Raw genomic sequence first — 22762 nt, 5'->3', positions numbered from 1 at the left:
GGATGGCTGCCCACCAGTCCCATGTTGGGCATGTCTCATGACACCTGCTCTGACTTAGGAGCTCCCACTGAGGTGTCTGCAGGGAAGACCACAGCAACCATGTCTACCAGAACGTCCTACAACAGCAGGAATATACTCAGCCTGCTCTGTCTGGCATCCTGACAACAGATAGCTTACAACTTTCCCATTATCACGACGATGATGGTGTGTGTGTGTGTGTGTGTCCCTGCGCGAAGGCCATCTTCACGTACACTCTAGGGACTGATCTTAGGCCATCAGGACTGCACTTTCTACTCTCTGAGCCATCTTACCAGCTCACTGTACCACACACCTCCAGATTCTCACTGGCCGACTCTAGGCAGGCAATCTACCATGAGCCCCAAGTGCGGCTCCATCACTGAACGGTCTCTATACAGGAAGAATGTCCAGGGCAAGTCAGTCTGTGGGCCCGGGCGTGTGCACGTGTATGCAGAGGCTGGAGTCAACCAGCTGCTCTCCTCACTTTCTGGGCACCTCCCTCTTTGAGACACGTTCTGTCTCAGTGGCCTGAAGCTTACAGAACTGGCTAGACTAGCTGGCTAGTGACCACCAGGGGCCCCCCTGTTTCTGCCTCTCCAGCACTGTGCTGGCCCTCACACTAACTCCATCATTTCCACCGTCTGTATCTATGGTGCTCTGCTCTCACCTCCACTACACAGAAATACCCCTGGGGCAGGGACTCATGAGTGAGTGCTCAGGACTCTGGAAACCTGTGAACAAGGCTGCTGGCCACTCGGACCTCCCGGGGACCCCACAGGCTCCTCACCTCTGCTCTGTGTTGAAGATGGCAAACACATGCTTGTTGGACATGAAGCCCTTCTCCACATCCCGGATTTTGAGGTTGTCCAGCGGCAGCATGTACTTCTTCTCTTTCTCCTGAGGACAGAGAGCAGAAGCCTCACCTAGAGCCGGCAACCACCTGAAAGCTACTGCCAACACCTGACTTGGTGTGCTGAGAGCTCTGTCACCCCCTTGTTCACTTGAATGTTCCCTTAGAATTCCAGGTCTCTTATGTATGTCCAAGGCCTCTGTCCAGAAAGTTCCTGTCCCAACACCCTACATTGCCCCTTCCTTGCCTTCTTAAAGTCTCTGAGCAGAAGGGACCTTAGGGCTGACCCTATCCCACCCTACTGTAGACACTATGCTTATGACCTAGATGACTGCCTGGCTGACCCAGCGGATCCCAGATGGATGCCTGTCAATTCTGTTCTCCATCCGGAGAACACATGCAGTGGGTGCTCAGACTGCTCGGCCCTAACTTCCTGTGCAATGTGACCACTCTTCAACTCCTCATTCCCAACGGTCCTCCCCGCTCCTGGATGAACGGACGAACTGACAGCACTGAGTTATGGTGATAGTCTCACTCACAGGGAGGGAGACTGCAGCACCGAGAGGCCACCTCGGATGGCAGAATGCCAGGCCACCCATGCCATAGAAGTGTCACTGGCTTTGTGAGTCACCGTCTCTCTTTACTCCATGCTTGGAATCAAGCCCAGGCTTTCGTGCATGCCAGGCAAGCACTACCACTGAGGCCAGCCCAAGCCTTCTGTATAGTCTCTGGCGATGCTGGGAACGGAACCCAGGAACTCACTCACGGGCAAGCCCCCACTGCTGAGCGGCTCAGGAAGCACTCTTTTTGTCTCATTAAGTTAGCCAGGCCTTCTTTAAGTTCCAATCCTCCTGCCTCAGCCTCCCAAGGAGCAGCAATGGTAGGCCTGTGCCAGGTAGTTTCTTTACCACTCTCAGAGCCACGTGACTGACAACGGTGGCCACAGCCTCAGCGATCCACTCACAGGACTTTCCCTTTTCTGTCTGCTCGGAAGAGGAAGCTGGCTGTCCAGGGGCACAGAGCAGCGGCCACTGTGTAACCTAAGTAAGGCTGTAGATAAAGTCAGCTTTCTGTGGGGACTTTCTGCACCACACAGACTTAAAACCAAAGTCTCACATAGCCCAGGCTAGCCTCCAACTTGCTATACAGCTAAGGATGACCTTGAATTCTTGATCCTCCTGCCTCTGCCTCACAAGAGCTGTAATGAATTACAGGCCTGATCCACCAATCACGCCCAGCTCATGAAGTACTGGGATGGAACCCAGCGCTCTGTGCATGCTAGGCAGAAGCTCTAACTGAGCCTCAAACCTCCACCTGGACATCTTCTGTGTGTATGCTGTATGCACATGTTGGGGAAGGGAGATGTTGTCACGGGAATCCAGAAGATGTCTATTTCCTTGAGACAGGTTCTTGGACTAAACCTGGAGCTAGGATGCTGGCCAGCAAGTTCCAGCCATCCTGTGTCTGCCCACTACAGTGCTGGGGTTCAGGTACCCACACATTTTCCACAGGTGCTGGGGATCTGAACTCAGGTAAATACTCTTTTCCACACAGCTAGCTCCCCAGGCTCAACCTAGACCTCTTTCGCGACTCTTTCTCATGTTTCCTTTTGGAAGGAAGGATGCCTTCTGAAGTACCATCTCTGAATTCACCAGCCGCTATAGTGCTGAAAGGGGAGGGAGGGAGGGACCAGCCTGAACATCGTCTGTGTGCTTGTGTTAAACTCACTCTGCCTTCCCAGGCTGTGAGCCTCAGGACAAGCTGCTTCTCCTGTGTCCGACCGATCCCCACCTACCAAAGAGACTGCTGAGTCTCACCATGGGGAGGGTGGTACGGGTCTGGCTCCAGATTTCCTGTTGTTGCTCTGGACTGACTCCAGTTAGCCTCACTGGGTCTGAATGCCTGTCTGGAGCACAGGTAGAGGGGCTGTGGCCATGGAGGACGAACACCTGCACACAGACACTACATGCTGGGAGCCTCAAACAGGGAGGGCATCCCTGAAGCCTGCGCGGTTATAAGAGACAAAGCTGGGAATTTGGGGGGTCCCTGAAGGAGCTTCTGTTTCCTGAGGGGATAACTTCCAGAGCAACTCTGTGGCCTGAACTCTACGGTGTCATGAGGCAGGAAGCCGCCCACCAGCAGACCAGGGCCAAGTAACTGAGTCACAGACATCCAGGCTTGCCACATCTGGAACTGTTTATACGTGATTCTGCCCAGGTCAAGCGGCTGCTATCTCACTCACACGCACATGCAGAAGCATGCGCATGTGTTTGCTCGCAGAGTGCACAACTGCACAGGGACCTCCTTTCGTGGCATGGGCCATCGACCCAAGCCCTCCTCCAGCCTGCCTTCAGATTTCCTGAAAACCCCAACTTTCTCCAGATGTGAGCCAGTCACCCTGGCCTTGCCACGTCCGAAGAGCACAGGGTACAAGCGTGAATGGAGGACCCTGGGAGAAGCTGAGGCTCCCAGGCCTGCACAGTGGCCACCCTGAGGACTGAACTGCCACCCCGCCATCCCAGTGTTCAGACTACTGTTCAGCAGGCTGTGATATGTACAGTAGTCTGCACATTGGTTAGGCTGGGCTTGGGCCTGCAGCGGCAGTGGGAACAAACGACCCAAGGTGAGTGTAATCCTCTGTGCTGCTGTCTCTACCATGGAAAATTCTAAAAGGAGGAAGAGGGTGGGAAAAGAGGCCCAGGACTGACAGAGCCCTGGAGCTGGGGAAGGATGTCCTCAGCTGCACTGGCCCTTTTCCTTGCTTTCAATTGGCACTGTTCTCTTTTTTATTCCTAAAATAAAGAAAAGGTGCCTTCTGGTCTTTACCAAAGGCTTTCAGGGATGACTGCTACCTATGATGCTGAGGGCCCTGCCAGGATCCTCCACAGCCCCTGGGTCCCAGCCTGCTGTATCTTCAGCACACACAGGGATCCTTTCACTCCTCTTGCTGGTGCTGTGGCCCTGTCACAGGGCTAGTCTACAGTGAGGCCCATGTGCATGGTCCTTCCCAGCAAAGGAAAGAAGCTCTCAATATTCATCTTGTCAGCTAGGCCCAGGGCTAGGATCCTCTGTAAAGGCATCTCCATGACAGGACCCTGGACAACCAACCACACACATACCCCCGGTCTGCCCAGCTGCCAGCTTGCTTTTCTTAGAGTTCTGGAGCTAGAACCCAGAAACTCAACACCTGGGTACCTCACCCTGGAGGACACAATCCTCAACAGTTTTAAGTGCTCAGAGAAAAGACAGCCAGGTTACTATCCTGGGCTCACCATGGGGCACTGTGCAGCCTGGATCCCTGGATATCCTTGAGGCAGGGGTCACCAAGCTCACAGATGCAGGGACAGAAAGAAGGGTAAATCTAATAATACCAATAAGTAAAATACTTTTAAAAACACAAACAGAAGGGTGAAGAGATGGGTAGTTAAAAGTACTGCCTCAGGCCGCGGTGGTGCACGCCTTTAATCCCAGCACGCGGGGGGGGGGGGGGGGGGGGGGGGGGCAGAGACAGGCGGATCTCTGTGAGTTCGAGGCAGCCTGGTCTCCAGCTAGGACTGTTTCACAGAGAAACCCTGTTTCGAAAAACCAAAAAAAGTACTGCCTCCTCTTCTGAGGTTCAGTTTCCAGCACCCATGTGGCAGCTAACAACCTCTTGTAAGAAGTCCCAGGAGATCCAATGCCCTCTTCTCACCTCTGAGGGCTGTGCACACACATGGCAGACAGACAGATATGTAGTAAAACCACCCATATGCATAAAGATGTAAAAATATAAACAAACACCATACCAAACCAACCAACCAAACAACCAAACAAGCCCTTGGGACCCACGACATGTCCCTGTAGATAAACCAGCTTGCCACCAAGCCTGATGACCTGGGCTTGATCCCTGACCGCATGGTGGAAAGAAGCAACTGTGGGCCACAAGTTGTCCTCTGGCCTCCATGCGTATGTGTCCCAGGGCACATGCACACCTGCACACACACACACATAAAATAAAAAAGTCACCGTAAAACTTAAGAAACAGGCAAGAAGAGGTGGAGGGCAACCCGTACCCCACCACCTCAGCCACAGAGGGCAACTGCATTTACACGGTGGCCACTGGAGTTGCCTGCAGTTTTAGAGGCTTAGGGATACCCCAGATAGGTCCATGGTAGCTCTCCAGAGTTCACTGATCGAGTCCCTCAGGTCCTAAAATCATCCAGAAGTAAGCCTGTGTCCTCCATGGAAAAGGGAAGCCGGACGTTAGCTTCAAACACCCCTGAATAAACACATCTGGTCTGGTTTGGGAATGGCCTGAACTCAGGGCAGAGGTGTCCTTCAGACAGCCACCATGAAGTGTTCCCCCTTACAGGGACCCTTCCATATTCTGTGACATGAGGCTAGCCACCTTTCAAGGCCTCAGTTTCCCCACCTAGCCATGACAGCACCAATCCCAAGGTGGGCTTGAGCACTTACTGAAGGGACGAGGTCTTGAAAGATGGCTCAGTGGGCAAAGGTACTGGCAGCCAAGCCTGCCCACCTGAGTTTGGCCACATGGCAGGAGAGATACATGGTAGGAGAGAACAGACTCCTGGAAGTTATATTCAGACTTCCACATACTCTGGCACAATTGTGCACATACACTCGGATAAATAAATGTAACACATAGTCTTATAAAGTATGTAACACATAGTCTATAAAGAAATGGAGGAGCATGCCTTCTGAATGTAGCCCTGCGTGGCCTTACCTAGTCTGTGAGCCTGGCACAGGGTGAGGCCTCATGGGCATGCAAGCTTTCTTTCTGTTTTTGTTTTTCGAGACAGGGTTTCTTTTGTAACAGGCCTGGTTGTCCTGGAGCTCTTCTGTAGGCCTTGAACTCACAGAGATCCTCCTGTCTCTGCCTCTTTTACCCCCATTTATGTGCACTGATGTTTTGCCTGCATGAGGGTGTCTGTACCCTGGGACTGGAGTTACAGACATCTATGAGCACCATGTGGGTGCTGGGAATCGAACCTGGGTCGTCTGGAAGAACAGCCAGTGCTCTTAACTGCCGAGCCACCCCTCAGGCTCCACTGCCTCTGCCGTCCGGGCACTGGGATTAAAGGCATGTGCTACCTCGCCTCCTTTCAGCTGTGCGGCTGGCCCCAGTCCTACCTACGCCACCAAGCCTCCAATGTGGGGCACCACTACGTTTGTCCTCCCAAACCTCACAGCAGTGACCAGAGAAGCCTGGGGCTCAGTGGGGAGAGTGCCTCCTCCACACGTACAAAGCCCTGAGCTCCGTTCTTGCCTTATAAACCAATGTGGTGGTGCATGCCTGTCATCCCAGCACAGGGAGGGTGAGCCAGGACGATACAGTGTCACCCTGAGCTACAGAGTGAAATCAAACCCAGTCTGTGTTTAAAAAAAAAAAAAAGACCAGTGAAGTCTGGCCTTGCCACTGAGGGTACCACTTCAGGGGTCAGGACACCAGCTGGCCAGCTTCTAAGAAGGGACAATGAAATGTGCAGGAACAGGTTTCCTGTCACACGTGTCCCTACCATGCTGAAGTCCTAGCACCCCTTTGGTACACTGGTGATGGAGGCGTCCCTCCTATATGGTGGCTGGAAGAGCCTACAGAGGTGACCACTGATACAAAACACTAGGGTACATGCTGGGAGCAGGTCCTGTGCGAGGCCTGGGACTAGAGGGCCCCCTCAGCTCCCTCAACAGTGGGAGGGAACTCAGGCCAGGGTCCACCCTCCACAGAGAAAGTATCCGCATGATGAAGTTTCATGGCCGGGAACTCCTCATCCTGAGTGTTGGTATCACAGGCATGTACCACCATGCCTGCTTTATGTGATGCTGAGTGAGGATGGAACCAAGGCTTCATGTGTGTTAGCCTTGGCTCTACCGACTGAGCTTTACCCACATTCCATTTCTTTCTCTTTCTCACTTCTCTTTTGTGTAGGTCTATGCACGTTTTATGTGTAAGTGCGTGTACATGCAGAAGCCAGAGAACCACTGTGGGTGTCATTCTCTGGCTTTCTGAGACAGGCCAGCAGACCCTGTGTCTGCCTTCCCTGTTAGACTATGAGCACACACCGCACCCTCCTTTTCACGAAGGCCTGGGACTGGATCAGGTCCTCTGCAGCAGGACAAGCATTTCACTCACTGACTGTCTGCCCCCGCCCGGGCCTACGTAACCTGCACAGGTCTGGACTCAGCACATAGCCCAGTCTTGCCTGTACTGCTTCCTAGTGTGGAGAGCTCAGCATGTAAACTCCCTTCCTCAAGTGACTGAGAGAACAAATGAGTGTGGTCAAGGGGAGTCAGTGTGGAATCACCTCCTCTCTCCTCACCAGGCCACCCTTGTCCCCAAGTGCTCACCTCCTCGTCCTTGTACCAAGACAGGGACTCCGCCGTCAGCACGAACCAGTACTCCTTGGAGCCGCCCTTCATCAAGCTGATGTTGTTGATGGTCAGCCAGCCCCTGCGGATCACCTGGTGGGGAGGACTCCTCTTAGCAGGGAGGACAACCCTGCTACCCCACCCACCCCCTTCCTCCCCAGTAAGGATGGAAGCCTGGTTCTGCGGCAGGGAGACTTCCAGCCCCAAGCCAGGATCCTAGCTCCATATCAACCCAAGCAATCCCAGCTGGGAATCAGACGGGGAGCTGGGGCAGGTATGGGGATGGATGGAGATACAGACAGACAGAAAGCAAATCACTAGCCCAGGGACAGAATTGCGAGCTGGGACCCTAGAAGCCCCTCTGTGGTTAGAGTGATTTGAGTGGCATACAAAACAAAATACACGTCCTAAGAACGGCAAGGGGCTCAGGCCAGGAGGCTGGGAGTAGGTCAGGTGGAGTGTGACATTAAGGAACTGCACTTCCTTGGGTCACACAAAGCAAGATGCCTTGATGGAGAACCCACACCATGTGACTGGTGGCTGTCACTTCCTTCCTGGGGCTGAGGACAAAGAGAGCAGCCCAGAACACCATTTCCAGAGACCCTGAAAGAGTCAAGACTGGGACTGTGTCCCAGCTAGCTTCAAGCACAGCGAGCATACTTTTCTATGCATAACAACTCAGAGGTCTGGGCTCGGAGACAGTCCATGGAAAGGGCTCATTGGGCCATATGTCATTTGGATGGGGAACAGAAGCCAGGACAGCCTGGGGACTCACCTGACTGCTAGGTGCAGGCAGACTGGGGGGCCATGTTTTCATGTTCCCGTGATCCCTGGGACACGGAGGCATATGTAGGCCTGAGCCCCCTACCTCCTGACCTGGGGATTCTGGGGACAGTGGGAAGAAGGCAGAGGTGGCAACAGGGATGCATGGGACTAAGGCAGGCTGCAGAGCATGTGCTGAGCACAGCCATGAAGAGTTGGGGCTCCCAGGTAGGATGGAGTACAAGAACCCAGAACAGGTTCTCTGGGGGTCAGTCTGGAGCCTGGAGTTGAGGCTCCTTCTTCCCTGTCCTGTTTGCCTCCAGAGCTGCCAAGCCTGAACAGGGCCTGTGTCCACCTACTCTGCTACAGTGGCCACAGGTGGGCCCCAAGTACAGACCTGAAGGCTACAGCGGCCGCTGAAGTTTCAAGGATTCCTGCGAACTACTGAAGTCCCTTCTTGGGTTGGGGATAGCATAAGCTGCCACTTGACATCCCTCATTAAAGCTGAGGGTACAGATTTTTCCCTCCTTGGGATGTCAAGAGACCTCGGATTCCTAGAGATGCCTGGAGGCCCAGGGAGGGCATGGTGTCCATGCTATGAACAGAGTGACTGACTCATACCAATTCATTCCAAAATGGCCTCTGGAAGTTCAGCATTCCAGGAACACCCCTGACTCCAGGCCACCTAGGCTGGCTATGAGGTTGGCAAGGCTGATTGCTTGATTCTGGACCATCAGACAGCCTGAGGTAGTGTAGCTGTAGTCTGCCCTTTTACTTAGTGTTGGCCCAGCCTCAAGAGCTTACTGGACTTAGACTCAGTCACCACATGTCAACCACGGGAGAGAAACTTGGGCCCAAGCTGCCACTGTACCGAAAGAAGAGTAATGCCACATGGTAGGGTCTCTGTACTCCTGCATAACGAGTGTGTCATTGTCCCTTGGAGCTCTGGCCCAGCTGTTTCCACTAAGGGTAAGGGCAGCCAGAGGGGTTGACTGGGCTTCAGGGCACACGGGCCAGCCCCTGCCTGAGTAGATACCCCAGTGCAGCTGGGGACAAAACTCTCATCCTATGAGTACAGACACAGACTGACCCCAGGGAACAGGGAAAGCTTGCCTCCTTATCTCCAAGGCAGACTGGGAACCCAGCTCATAGCCCTACCCAAGGACTTGGGGGGAGAAGGAAGCAGGGGAGATGTGTGGCAACAGGAGAGGCACCTAGGGTTCCCATTTCTGGGGTACACAGTGACGGGCGTGCAGGCACCCAGAAGAGGGATGGCCCGTCCTCGTGGCTTGGGCAGCAAGGTGAGCTCAGCAGGAGCCATGATGGTCTCCTCCCTGGGTGAAGATCATTTGGAAGACCGAGTGTGGCTTAGGCACCCAGAGCCTATGACCAGCCATGCTCATGGCCTTGTGGTTGCACATGGCTTTGTGGCCAGGAGAATGGAATCAGGTAGAAACAATGGCTATCTGGGCTAGAGGGAGAAGCAGTACTTGTCTGACTTGCTCCAGGCCTAAGGATGACCTGGTCCCTGGCCCCTCTTCTCTAACCCTGGACCAGGCTTCAACCTTGACCCAGCCTGTTGTGCCAGGCCCCAGGCCCATCAAGGACCCACCACTGGCACAGAACTAGCTCAACCTTTGCAAAGGCTCCAAACCCAAAGAATATCTTTGCAGAGAAGAATGTTCTGGAGAAAGGGGACTGCCAGGGCTAGGGGTCAAGCTGCTTGCAGGGAGTACCTCCACCTAGAATCAGCCCTCAAAGGGCTGGGCCTCACACCCTTCTGACACCCCAGCTCCCAGCCCTTGTACAAAGGAAAGATGAGTTACCCACAGTTAGGATGGCAAATACGAATCACATCAAGTGACTGGTGGAACTGCCCAGAGGAGAAGAGCAACAATTCTGAGCACAGCAGAAAGAAGTGATGGGATCAGTTAGTGAAATCTGTCCCAGGCGATGGATGAGAAAAAAAAAGGGGGTGGTGGTGGAGCTGAATGTCCACAGTAATCATCCTATCTCCCATGGAGGCAGTAGGCTAGAGCCAACCTGATTATTTATGTCCATCATGGGTACAGGAGTAGGATGTCACACGGAGAAATTAAAAGAAAAAATTACTACAATCAGTCACAACAGCTACAGGATGAGGGAGTTGATGGTATACATACTAAATAAGAATGCCAGGACTGATTAGCAATGTCTGCCCCAGGCTCACTGTAGAGGAAAATCACAGGAAGGAGTGTTGGATCATTTAGTCATGTCTGCACAGGTACAGAGAGGGCAAATCTCTGCATGTGGTAATAACACATGCTCTGGTGAGTCAGTGATGTCAGCAATAATGAATTCCAGCAGGATCTGAGCAAACTCTTCCATGGCTAGGAGGCTGAAGGGGGATGGAGGCTATGTGTGAACTGCGTATTTGCCATCTCTGAACTATAGGACACCAGGAGAACCTGCTAGGAACCAGGCAGAAGAGTGTGCCTCCCAGAAAGGAGCAACTGGGTTAGTATTTTTGTGAGAGCAACAGATACCCAGGACAAGAGGTCCAGTGACAGCGGTGGCATGTGGCTCCCAGGTTAGCTCATTGGTTAGTTTTTTGAGTCGAGGTGAAGGGTGGACCTCCTTTACTACGAGACTCTCTAAGTTAGCTTCCACACTAAGCAGGTACTTACCAAGATCTCCCCCTTTGAGAATGTAAAGTTAGGGTTGTGGGTCAATCAAGAAAGAGGAGGAGGAGGAGGAGGAGGAGGAGGAGAGATGAAGGGACGTGAAGGGATGGAGGAAAAGCGGGAAAAGCACAATGACAGGAGAAAGAAGAGCAGAGGAACAAAAAACAGCAAAAGAAAAAAAATTACATGCTATTAATTATATTCATGGTGTTAATATTTAATTCATTATCTTCTTCCAAACAAAAAAAAGCAACAACATATGAACTACCTATGGCAAGCGCAAAAAAAAAAAAAAAAAAAAAAAAAAAGAAAATTCAAAATCATGCAATTGTTACATTTCTTCCCAATCTGGCTCTAAATCGTGCAAGATACAATAGCACAGCACCCCACCCTCACCCCAGCCTGACATGGGAAGGAGGTTGGGGGGCAGTGGCAGAAACTGGACAGGAAAAGCCCAACCAGACATGTAATGCTGGCATTATGAAGCCATTCATAAATATGCAAGGCCACTGAAGCTGGGGTAGATACAAAGGAAAGGGTAGATACAAAGGGGTTCTCTGGGTGTGGAATTCAAACCACCGCCATCTTTCCTGAGCTGCATGGGGCACCTTCCATGGCTTCTACCTACCTGATTCACTTCTGGGGCCAAGAGTTAGCAAACACAATCTGCTTGCACATACCTCGAGGTGACTGTTACACAATCCCCTGCTTTGGGGGTCAACTCTAACTTCCACCTTAGATGTCAGATGAGGCCTTTGGGTGTTGGAATTTGCCCCCCAGGCCCTGTGGGAGCCGTAGCCCTAACAGCTGTGTGGACCAGCAGCTGAGAGAGTGAGTGGCCTGGTACTAAGGGGTCAGTTCCCATATCAAGTGCTATGATGGTGCTCAGTGTGCTGCTTTCCCCAGAAGAGAATGACAGCTGAGGCAGGGGAGCTACCTGATTGGGTATGGCCCTCTTCTTGTTCAGCTGCGTGCTCCTCTGCTGGGCACTGTAACAGAAGTAGAGAAGGCATGTTCAGGTGAGAGTGGGAGGGAGATGAAGAGAGGCCCTGGTGGCCTAGGCTGGGTGTTTTCCCTAGGGGCACACTGACCCACTAAGGCTAGAGGCAAAGACATGGCCCTTGTATGTAGAGGACAGCTAGAGCACATGAAACAAGAAAAATGTATCTGGCTAACCCTGGCTTCTAGAACTGTCTCACGAGCACTCCAGAAGCACCAGCTATCTCCTACAAGTCACTGAACTTAAAGCTTCACAGAGCAGTTTAAGATGCAGGGAAAGGGGACAGGGAGCTGGCCCAGGGAGACCTTAGCACAACATACCTGAAGTTTCTTCACATTCTCTTCCTACCCTACCCCTGACCCTACATCAGTCTGGAAGTGGCTCTCATAACAAGCCCTCCTAACTCCGGGGCTCACACTGGCCAAGGGGCTCGCTAGAAGGTCCTGACTCAAGCCAGGGACTCCCTAAACCCATTACAGGAGGTTTCTGCATGTTTCCTCATCAACAGTCACATTCTCCTCCCTCACTTTTTAAAGGGGGATGCAGCAGACACATGCAAGACCTCATGCATGCTGGGCTAGCTCTCCCCCACAGACCCACAGCAATTCTAGCTCCCTCTATCACTCTCTTGAGACAGGGTCTCACTATGTAGCCCTGGCTGTCCCGAATCTCACTATGTAGACCAGGCTGGCCAGGAACTGATAGAGATCTGTCTGCCTCTGCCTCCAAGTGCTGGGATTGTGCACTATTAGGTTTACAATCAGTTTTGAGATAGGGCCTCAAGTAGCCCAGGCTGGCCTCCAACCCTACATGTAGCCTAGGATGACCTTGACTCCTGATCCTCTTGCCTTTACTAACCTAGTGCCTCCATACCTGGTTTATGAGGTGCTGGGGCTGGAACACAAGTCTTTGTGTATGCCAGGAAAGCGCTCTGCACCCAGTCCCTCTAGGCAGGCCACTATATTTCCCTCTCCTAATTGGTTTTGATATATGCACTGCTCTAACAATTACATAACTACATAACCACCTGAAAACAACTGTGTCCTGTTACTTCTCTGTTGTATTTTCTCCTTAAAAAAAAAAAAAAAGTGTGTGTGTGTGTGTGTGTGTGTGTGTGTGTGTGTGCGCGCGCCTGCATGAATTTATGTGCACCACATATGTGCAGGTGCCCCTGGAGGCCAGAGGCATTGGATCCCCTGGAGCTAGAGTTGCAGGTGGTTGTGAGCCACCTGATGTGGGTGCTGGGAACAGAACCCAGGTCCTCTGTAGAAGCAGCCAGTGCTCTTGACCACTCTGTCATGTCTGCAGCCCCATCTTACTGCTCTAGCTGGACACTGCAGAAGACACCAACAGCAACACAGCTTGGCTGCATTCCTTGCTGGCTGCTCTGAGACTGCCTATAGCCCAGACCAGCTGAGTCTCAAGCGGCAGTTCACAGAGTGCAGGCTAGTAACCCCAGAGAGAGGGAAGCTAGGCAGAGCATGAGTCTGAGTTCAGGTGGCCTACACAGGGAGCCTGGGACCCAGCAACAAAGCTTCAGTCAGCAGCTGGACAGGCTGAGTGTGTTTGGAGGGGATAGGCTCCTTATTCTAGATTGGTAAGGACTGGAAAACTAAGAACTGATGTAGAGTCACACCCAGTGCTCTTCCTGACATTATTATACCAGGGCTTGCTTTATTTTTAAACTTTTGTCAGTTTTTTTGGGAGGCAGATACTTGTACACGTGGAGATCTAACCACTCATGCGGCTTGTACACCAAGCACCTTTACCTGCTAAGCCATCTTACTGACCTTACTTTTTTTTTCCCTGAGGGAGTGTCTCCTGTGGTCCTGGCTAGCTTCTACCTCAGAAATACAGCAGAGGGTGACTCTGAACTCACCCCTGCCTCTGCCTCTTGTGGTGGGAGGATGGGTGTGTGCTGTCAGGTCCCTTTGACCTGTGCTAGACTTCCTGCACGCTAAGCAAGTGCTCGACCAACTGGGCCACCCTAGCAGCCCCCAGGGCTTTTCCTCTGGGCCCTGTCTGCCACGTTTCAAGGCAGTCTGGAGCCTAGGACATTAAGCAAAGAAGAAATATGTCCACACTGAAGGAGATGGGACCAAACTAAGCCCTCACTTACAGCAAGGCTGTGCAGTGACAAGGCCCAGACGTGGTACATCGTAAGTGCTTTGTGGCTCCCCCAAACAGCAGCCAAGATGGAGACACCTGTCCCCGGCCCTAACCAGAGACTTGGGCACCATGGCAGGTCATCTAAACTCTTCTCCTCAGCCTGCCTACAGGGTAGTCCTGGTAAGGGGTGTGGCTACCAGCTGCTGTGTCCACCCTGACTTACTGGCTGATGGTCCTGCCTCCTGGTCCTCCCTCCCAGCCTCCAGCTCTCAGGAGTCCCTGGCCGGCCACTGCTGTCATGACTTCTTGGAAGGGTCCCTCCAAGTCTCCTCTGCGGCTATCCTCAACCACCCACTCACTCCCCATCTGTGTGCCCTATGGCCAGGCACTCTGGTGTCTTACCCACTGTCCTCGTCACAAGGCCTGGCTGGGGCCCTGGCTGAAAGAGTGCCTCTGCTGTAATCCAGGGGCTCCTGGAACATCCCCCACAGGCTTGAGGCCCCCCAGGGAGGGCACCCCGGGTCACACACCAGGGAAAAAGGCACACAGCAGGCAATACCCACCCTGTGACCAGCTCCTCAGTATAGTAACAGCTGGGGATGTGGGAAGGCCCCGGAATCCAGAGAAAGAAGTGGAGTGGTCAAAGGAAAAACAGGAGAGAGTGTGAGAAGGAACTGTGGATGAAGTGTGAGAAGCAGAGACATTGAGGTGAGGAAACTGGCAGCAACCAATCCGGGGGCCATGCTGTCCATGCATGGCTGGGAGAGCAAGACTTACAGAGGCTGCCTTCCCCAGCACCTGGGCCCCAGGTGACCTGTCCTCAGAGAGGGGCTTCTGATCATTCATTCACTCACTTCTCTCAGCCCCCATGTGCCCAGCCCAGAAGAGATGCTTCATCAACTTTGTCCAGAGCATGACATACACTTCAAGCCTTGTGCCCAGCAGGCCCTCCCTGTCAAGAGGTCTCCAGAACCCTAAGGTCAGGCCCCACAGCCACCCTCTGGACTTCCAGGAGCCCTGAACACACTGTCCTGTCTGATTTTGCATAGGAAATTCCTGTGGGCAAGTGGACCTGGTTGGGATTGCTGACTGCTCCACCCGGGGGCCTGGCATCCAAGTACACCACTAGTATATAGATGGTGTGTGGTATGATCCTATTAGCCGCATCTAAGAGAACCCACACGAGCCACCAGAAAACCCCTAGTGGCACTCAAGTCTCCCCAGCTGGTCCAGTGCTATGGTTGACCCAGGACCAATGCACCAGATACCACACCTGGTTTACGTGGTCTAACCTAGGGCTATGTACATGTTAGGCAAGTATGCTAATAATGGAGACAGACAAATCCCAGCCCAACGTTCTGGTTTTCAATTTATAGTATCTATGTGGAAAGCAAAGTGTGTGAGGTGCTCTGATCGTGAAAAGGCCAGGATTCGGACGTATGTTGGCCCATGAAAGGCTCTGAAAAGTCCTGCAGGGTGTGAACCTGGATGGCCTCCCCCTTCCCTAAGACTATCCACAGAACCCCCACTTTGTCCTTGAGATGTCCACAGATAGCCTGCTGGGTGAGGGCACTATCACAGAAGTCACGTCATGATTAGCCCCAAAAAGCTTCAAGGTACTCTCAATGGCTCTGCACTTTGCCCAGCATTCCCACCAGACAGACAGACATTCTGGTGCTGGGGGTGGAAATGGGTGCTGCCCTTGTCACTGGCTGTATAAGTACATACTTGGCAAATCCAATGAAGTCTTCATGGTTCGTGTTGATGTAGGACTGCTCAATGTCAATCAGAAGAAGAATCTAGAGGGAAGTAGGGGTGGCTGTGAGTATAGAGTACAGAACAGCAAGGCAGGCAGTAAGCACAGTGCTTTCTGTACACACACGGTACGTACACACGTACACACACACACACACACACACACACACACACACACACACACACACACCAGCAGGCTCCTAGGCAGGAGCTCAGCAGGAAGGCTGGATCACCAGGACAAGGGTAGATCTGCATGCAGGTGGAAAGAGCCCCACAGGAAGATTGGGCTAAAGGGACAGTACCTGGCAGCCCAATGTGGTGGTCATGTGTACAGCCTTGACGGCTGACCCATGACCCACCTGGAATCTGGAGCCTAATGCTGCTAAGTTAGGGATATGGACTGGGTTCATTCTCCTCTTTTTCTCTTTTATGGCACTGCTGGGGTTGGAAGTCAGGACCTGACACATGCCAGGCTAGCAGTCTACCACTGAGACGCACCTGAGCCGGCTTCCCATAACAGTGCACTGTGACTTCAGACTAGCCTCTCATCTATCTCATCAGCGCCCCTTTCACACTGAAAAGCACACACACGCTTGCACACACCTCCATGACATATATAGGTACATATTATATTGAACACAAAATGGTGTGGACCGCATGGTGACCATTGCTGCCTAGCAAAGTTCCAGCATTTCAACACTGCAGACCACACTTCTCCAGCACCTTTTTATTTTCATTTTTAATGATTCTCAATATTAATGCCTTTCCCTTTGGGAAATTTTGTTCGGGCCTTGGTAAAAGGATAAAAATGTGTACAATGGTAGTCTCTCTACACAAAGTAATTCTTTGGAAAAAAAATCCCTAGCCGGGCGGTGGTGACGCACACCTTTAATCCTAGTACTCGGGAGACAGAGCCAGGTGGATCTCTGTGAGTTCGAGGCCAGCCTGGTCTACAGAGTGAGATCCAGGACAGGCACCAAAACTACACAGAGAAACCCTGTCTTGAAAAACGAAGAAGAAGAAGGAGGAGGAGGAGGAGGAGGAGGAGGAGGAGGAGGAGGAGGAGGAGGAGGAGGAGGAAGAAGAAGAAGAAGAAGAAGAAGAAGAAGAAGAAGAAGAAGAAGAAGAAGAAGAAGAAGAAGAAAGATCGCTACCATCATGGAACCAGGAATCCCATTGTGCCCTTCTAATTACACCAAGGACAGGAAAGTTAGAGATTTGCCAGACACACCTGATCCCAAGGACGAAATGCCTACAATTCAGATACAGAGCCTAGGGCCATTAAGGTCAAGAGTTCAGTTAGTAAATACAGAGAAATCAGAATGTTGCGGTATAACGGAAAAGAGTAAGACATCAGGACCTTCCCTTTTGTTATGAGGGGGACAGGCCCATATAGTAAGACTAAGAAACTGTACTGGAGAGTCTGGTCCCCAGAAGACCTTTTCCCAAGGTCAGGTATTTGGATAGAGGTCTCCATTCCTTCTGGAGCTTGAGGAAAGTTCCTGCTTGCTAAAGTCAGTCTCCTTATCTCTGGCAAGAGGAATGTCAAGGTCAGTAGAATGCTAAATTCCTCAACCCCTGATCTCAAGCCATACCCTAGCTCACATGCCCCCTATAGGTTATAAAAGGTGTATTTTTTTTTCCCAATTAAACTCTGTTGGAAGCCATCTTGATTCATCCTCAGATGGTGTCCATCCCTATGTCACACACACACCCTCCCCACTACTCCACACATCCTCTTTGCGACTTGAATCCACCACAGAAAGCAGGTCTTTCTAAAAAAAACAAACAAACACTCACAGCTATATTCTGAGTTCAAGCCAGCCAGGGTAAAGCATTGCTCTGTTTTCTTCTTTCCTTCCCTTTTCCCTTCCTTCCTTCCTTTTGGTTTTATGAGACAAGATTTCTCTGTGTAGCCCTGGCTGTCCTAGAACTCACTCTGTAGACCAGGCTGGCCTCAAACTCAGAGATTCAGAGAGCCACCTACCTCTGATTCCCAAGTGCTGGGATTAAAAAACATGGCTCCTGCATAGCTCTGTTTTCAATATACTTACTAAAATTAAAAGGCTGGAGGCTAGGGAGAATGCTCAGTGGTTATAAGCATTTGTTGCTTCTCCAGGACTCAGATTCAATTACTAGCACCCACATGGTGGCTCACAACTGTCTGTAACTCCAGTTCTACGGGATCTGGTGCCCTCTTCTGGCCTCCACAGGCACCTGACATGCATGTGGTACATACACACATACATGTAGACAAAGTATTTATTCCCATAAAATAAACAAAAAAAGTCGGGCTGGGGCTCTGGTTCAGAGGTAGGCAGGGCATTTGACTGGCATGAGGCTAGAACCCAGCACCACACACAGTAAAAGCCCAATCACATCTGCAGGAGCTGCGGTATGTTTACACACATCCACACCTGGGAAGGTAGCATTCTCATCAAATCTGGCAGACAGAGATGCCTTCAGATAGTCCATTGCCAACCCCATTACGACCCTGTGTGCTGAGATGCTTCTGGTCCTGGTTTGCACAGGCTGAGGTTGCTCCATGGATATCACTGGCTCAGGAAGCTTTCCACCCTGGTCCCCATTAAAAACAGGCCAGGCTATCTGGGAAGAGGGGCTGTGGGTCCCCAAAAGGTTTCCTCTGGCCCCTCTAGGTCCTCACTAATAAGCAAGACAAAGTACACAGACCCAGGAGGTGGTTTGGGAGGGCTGGGTGCTGTGTGCAGAGTCCGTGAAGCTGCCTCTGTACGGCCTGAATGCTGTCATCCCCAGCCGAGCTGAAGCCTGGCAGTGTCCACAGTGGGGCACCAGGGGCTGTGTGCACAGGACAAACAGCAGCAGCAGCCTCGGGAATGATGATGGAAACCAACCACAAGTGCTTGCTTCTGGGGGGTGGATTATTTTGACTTTCTGTTTGTTTTCTTTGGAGACAGGGTCTCATGGAGCCCAAGATGGCCTCTAACTCACCACGTAGCCAAGAAGGACCTTTAGCTCCTGATCCTCCTGCCTCTACTTCCTGAGCAATCTCACATGCACCATCACTAAAGGGTTCATGAGGTGCTGGGGATGGATCCCAATGTTGTGGAATAATCTTTTTGTACACTGTGAAGATTTGTCACTTGGATTGGTTTAATAAAAAGCTAAATGGCCAATAGCTAGACAGGATTTTGGGGCAGAGAGAATGCTGGGAAGAAGAAGGTTAGAGACAGTAGAGTCTCCAGCCAGAGACTAAAGAAATTGGACAGCAGCATGGGCAGTACAGAGTAAATGTAATAAAGCTACAAGGCAGACAGTAAATGAATAGAAATGGGTTAATTTAAGTCATAAGAGCTGGTTAGAAACAAGCCTAGGCTATCAGCCGAGCTTTCATAATTAGTAGTAAGTCTCCATGTCGTGATTTGGGAGCTGGCAGGAGGGACAGAAAAATCTGCTTACAACCCAGGGCTTTGTGAATGCGGAAGCAGTCTGCCGTTGTTTTATTTCAAAACAGTCTCACTATGTAAGGCGGTCTGTCTGGCCGTGAACTCTTGAGAGTCCTGCTCACTCTTCACACTGTAATGATGGCGTCTGCACCAGACCCACATCTCCCAGGCCGTGGAAGCGAATCTAAGAGGCCTGGTGCCAAATGAAGATTTAAGGACAAAGTAGCCAGTTTCTTTGCCATCAATGGTAAAGGTGTTTCGGGGAAACTCACCAGAGAAATAAGCAGACACAATATGGACACTTGTATTAGTTTACATTTAAGCACCTGTAATGAGGTCCCATAATTATATATTTATTTTATTTTATATTTATGTGCAGGAGACCAGCATGTATTGTCTGTTCACCAAGTGCATGCCTAGTGCTTACTACCTCAGAGGTAGGTATAGGATCCCCTGGGACTGGATTCATAGATGGTTGTGAGCCAACACTTGGGTGCTGGGAACAAAATCTGGGTCCACTGACCATGTAACCAATGAGGCATCTCTAGCCCCCTACCTGAAGGATTAATGACAGCCCAGGGTATGGAAAGGGACAGCAGAGATTCTGCTGCAGAGGGGGTTGCAGGTCTACTCTCTTCCAGAGAGTCCCAGTCATCCTCTGGAGGGCAAGGGCAGCCCTAAAAAGGTACAGTATATTCACCATAGAAAATGCCCCAACAGCCAGGTGGTGGTGGTTCATACCTTTAATCCCAGCACTCAGGAGGCAGAAGTAGGCAGATCTCTGTGAGTTCGAGACCAGCCTGGTCTACAGAGCAAGATCTAGGACAGGCACCAAAACTATACAGAGAAACCCTGTCTTGGAAAGAAAAAACAAAAACAAAAACAAAAACAAACAAACAAAAAAACAACAAGCCCCAACAATGGAGAAAGTCAACCTATAGACCCTACACATTGGGCCAGGGTCGAAAATTAGAGTCACATGGAGTCTCCCCAAAGCACTGTGGGGAAAGGCCCCGGTAAACAAGAAACCACCCTGGTCTTCAGAAAATGAATAAAGATTTAGTTGCATCATGGAGCAATCTAAACTGTAGCTGTAGAAAGACATTAACGGGGCTGGAGAGATGGCTCAGAGGTTAAGAGCACTGGCTGTTCTTCCAGAGGTCCTGAGTTCAATTCCCAGCAACCACATGGTGGCTCACAACCATCTGTAATGAGATCTGGTGCCTTCTTCTGGCATGTAGGCATATATGCAAGCAGAATAGTGTATGCATAATAAATAAATAAATCTTTAAAAAAAAAAAAAAAGAAAAGAAAGACATTAACATCACCTGAACAATCATGTGATGGGGAGGCTAGGGTACAGGCTGGCACTGGGAATGGTGGAGACTGATGAGTGGTGGTGAGGGACAATGTCTCGGGCAGCCCAGACTGGTGGGTGGAACTCAGTGTGCAGTCAAGGGATGGCAGGAACTTTCTGATCCTCCTGCTTCCAGCTCCCAAGTGCAGCATGACAACCGTGTACTATCACACCCTGCTTACTGGGTGCCAGTGATGGAAACCAGGGCTTCAGACAGGCTAGGCAAGTGCTACACCAACAGAGCCATGGTCCTGGACCTCAGAATGCATCTTTGGAGCTGGTGAGATGGCTCAGCAGATGAGAGGCTTGCTTTGGAAGCCTGGTGACCTGAGTTTGACCCCCCAGAACTTCTACATAAAGAGAGAAGGAGAGACCCAACTCCTCAGAGATGTCCTCTGGCCTCCACATGCAAGCTGTGGAAAACACATTTGAAATAAACAATTATAATAATAAAAAAATAACCTTACAGATCTATACTCTCAATATTTCCTACACATGAACAGACAGAAAAAGGAACAGCGAACTGGTACAATACCTGGTCCTTGGTTCTCCCCTCTCGCTCCCTGATGTAGGTGGTGACGATTCGCTCTGTCTCCTCTCGCAACCGGGGGTAGGAACTGAGCTGGGGGACAAGTAGAAAGGCTGAGCTGGCAAGGTCTTCATGGCCAGGCCAGAGAGAAACATAAACTAATGCAAGGATGAAACAGGGAAAGACATGAGGGGCACCAGGTCCCCAGTTTACTCTTGTCTCCCAGCTCAGGAGCTAGGAGACAAGGGCAGGCCGGTCGGTCGGTCGGTCGGGGCAGGCGGGGTGGAAAAGGGAGAGCGTGGCCTTGCATGCTGAGAGCTGCTTTGCAAAGCCAGCGATTGGAGGTGGAAAGTGGCAGAGAAAGTGAGTGACATGCTTTTGTCACCCAGAGGTGCCAGACATCCCCCTCCCGCCCAGCATTAGGTGAAGGCAGGACAAACTGATGGCCCTCACAGAGCATTCAAATGAGCATGGTGCCCTGCTCCAGAATAACAGAGACAGCATCTGGGTCATCGAGCTTAGGGAACCCTTTGCTGGAAACTGTCCCCTGATCACTGTGAATTTGGCACCCACATGGCCAAGCCTTAGACCCCCTCGGGGAAAGTGAATGATCAGAGCCACACGTGTGGGGAGCCACATCTTCCCCAGCTGGGGAGAGATGCTGCTAAATGCACCCTAACACGCAGCTGGACATGCAGTGGTCAGGGACGGGATCTAGGGGTGGGAATGGCTTCACAGTGACTGTGCTTGGACATGTCAAAGGGGACTCCACTGGACCCCACAACTGAAAAGGTGGGGCCCATGTGTGGTCTGCCACCCAGAGTCTGAGGTGGAGATGGTGACAAGTGTGCCTAGCAGGGGTTCCTTCCAGGCAGGACTGTCCAGATGCTCAGGGCTGATACCAAGGAAGAAATGAGGTGGGAACTGATGAGGGACAGGAGGAGCAAGGCCTGTTACCTTCTCAGCACACTTTTTAATGACCGTGGCTAGCTCCGACACCACCAGGTCAACACACTTCAAACTCGGCTCTTTGAGTTTTACAAGCTGTTTTTTCACGATGGCTTCAAAGGCCATGTCGGGGGTGAAGAGCCCCGTCCTGGGTCATGCGGAGAAGGGCGGGACGAGGTTGAGAGACACCCAGGGTAGTGCAGGCCACACGCACAAATGCACACACAGGACGGGAGATGGAGAGAGAGAGAGAGAGAGAGAGAGAGAAGAAACAAGAATCAGCCGGTTAGTGCATGCGCAGAAAAGCCTGCACCCACATATGTCTTGGAAGCTGTTTGGGATCAGCAAGGCCTGGGAGAGCAGAGGGCTGGCCTACAGTTCAAGGCTAAGTGCTACAGGATACTGTCATCATAAGGCCACAGGTATGTGGTCGAATCTCAATTGGTCACTTCTGTGACAATGGCCCCTAGGATGACAATCAGCAGCCACTCTAGGTTCTGGTTTTTGAACCGGTCTGGTGGTCTCACATAGAACATGATAGCCTCCAACTTGGCATATGACTAAGGATGACCTTGAACTTCTGATCTTCCTACTTCCAACTCCTGAATACTGGGATCACAGGTATGAGCTATCCGTATATGGTCTATATGATGCTAAGGATGGAACCCCGAGCTTCGTGCAGGCAAGCACTCTACAAATTCACCCTACCCTTAACCCCAGCCCTTGCCTGGCTGTTTTTTGTTTTGGTTTTTTCTTTTGCTCTGTTTTCCTGGAGAAGCTGCGGAAGCAAGTGGGGACTGTGCTCCAGTAGAACAGGCAGCTCAAGCAGAAATTCTCTGCCATTTCAGAGGGCTAGGGACATTGAGGTCCCACAAGCAGATGCCCTCTCTTCCCCCAAGCACTTCAGCTGCTCGGCAGGAGTGTACTGTCCTGAGAACTAGCCCTCCCAGAGGAGCCTGGCGGGTTGGGTCGGAACG

The 22762-nt window shown here is 51.5% G+C and overlaps 1 protein-coding gene across 10 annotated transcripts in view; it reads right to left on the bottom strand.

Annotated features, from left to right (window-relative positions):
- The window catches only part of Dnm2 (dynamin 2), a 92141-nt gene that overhangs the window by 6800 nt on the left and 62579 nt on the right, over positions 1–22762 (bottom strand). For 3 of the 10 annotated variants that reach the window (XM_059267453.1, XM_059267445.1, XM_059267447.1), the window contains exons 10-16: positions 21795–21933; positions 20844–20930; positions 15500–15570; positions 11600–11651; positions 10666–10677; positions 7217–7330; positions 806–915 (exon numbers count right to left, since the gene is read on the bottom strand). In XM_059267453.1, the coding sequence (XP_059123436.1) occupies positions 806–915; positions 7217–7330; positions 10666–10677; positions 11600–11651; positions 15500–15570; positions 20844–20930; positions 21795–21933 (585 nt within the window). The remainder of the gene's footprint in view (positions 1–805; positions 916–7216; positions 7331–10665; positions 10678–11599; positions 11652–15499; positions 15571–20843; positions 20931–21794; positions 21934–22762) is intronic. The other 7 variants (XM_059267452.1, XM_059267446.1, XM_059267448.1 and 4 more) reach the window with 3 other exon arrangements.

The sequence above is a fragment of the Peromyscus eremicus genome, chromosome 7 (assembly GCF_949786415.1).
Source record: "Peromyscus eremicus chromosome 7, PerEre_H2_v1, whole genome shotgun sequence".
Lineage (NCBI taxonomy): Eukaryota > Metazoa > Chordata > Mammalia > Rodentia > Cricetidae > Peromyscus > Peromyscus eremicus.
The sequence above is the reverse complement of the archived record's forward strand: the minus strand, read 5'-3'. Positions and strand labels throughout refer to the sequence as shown.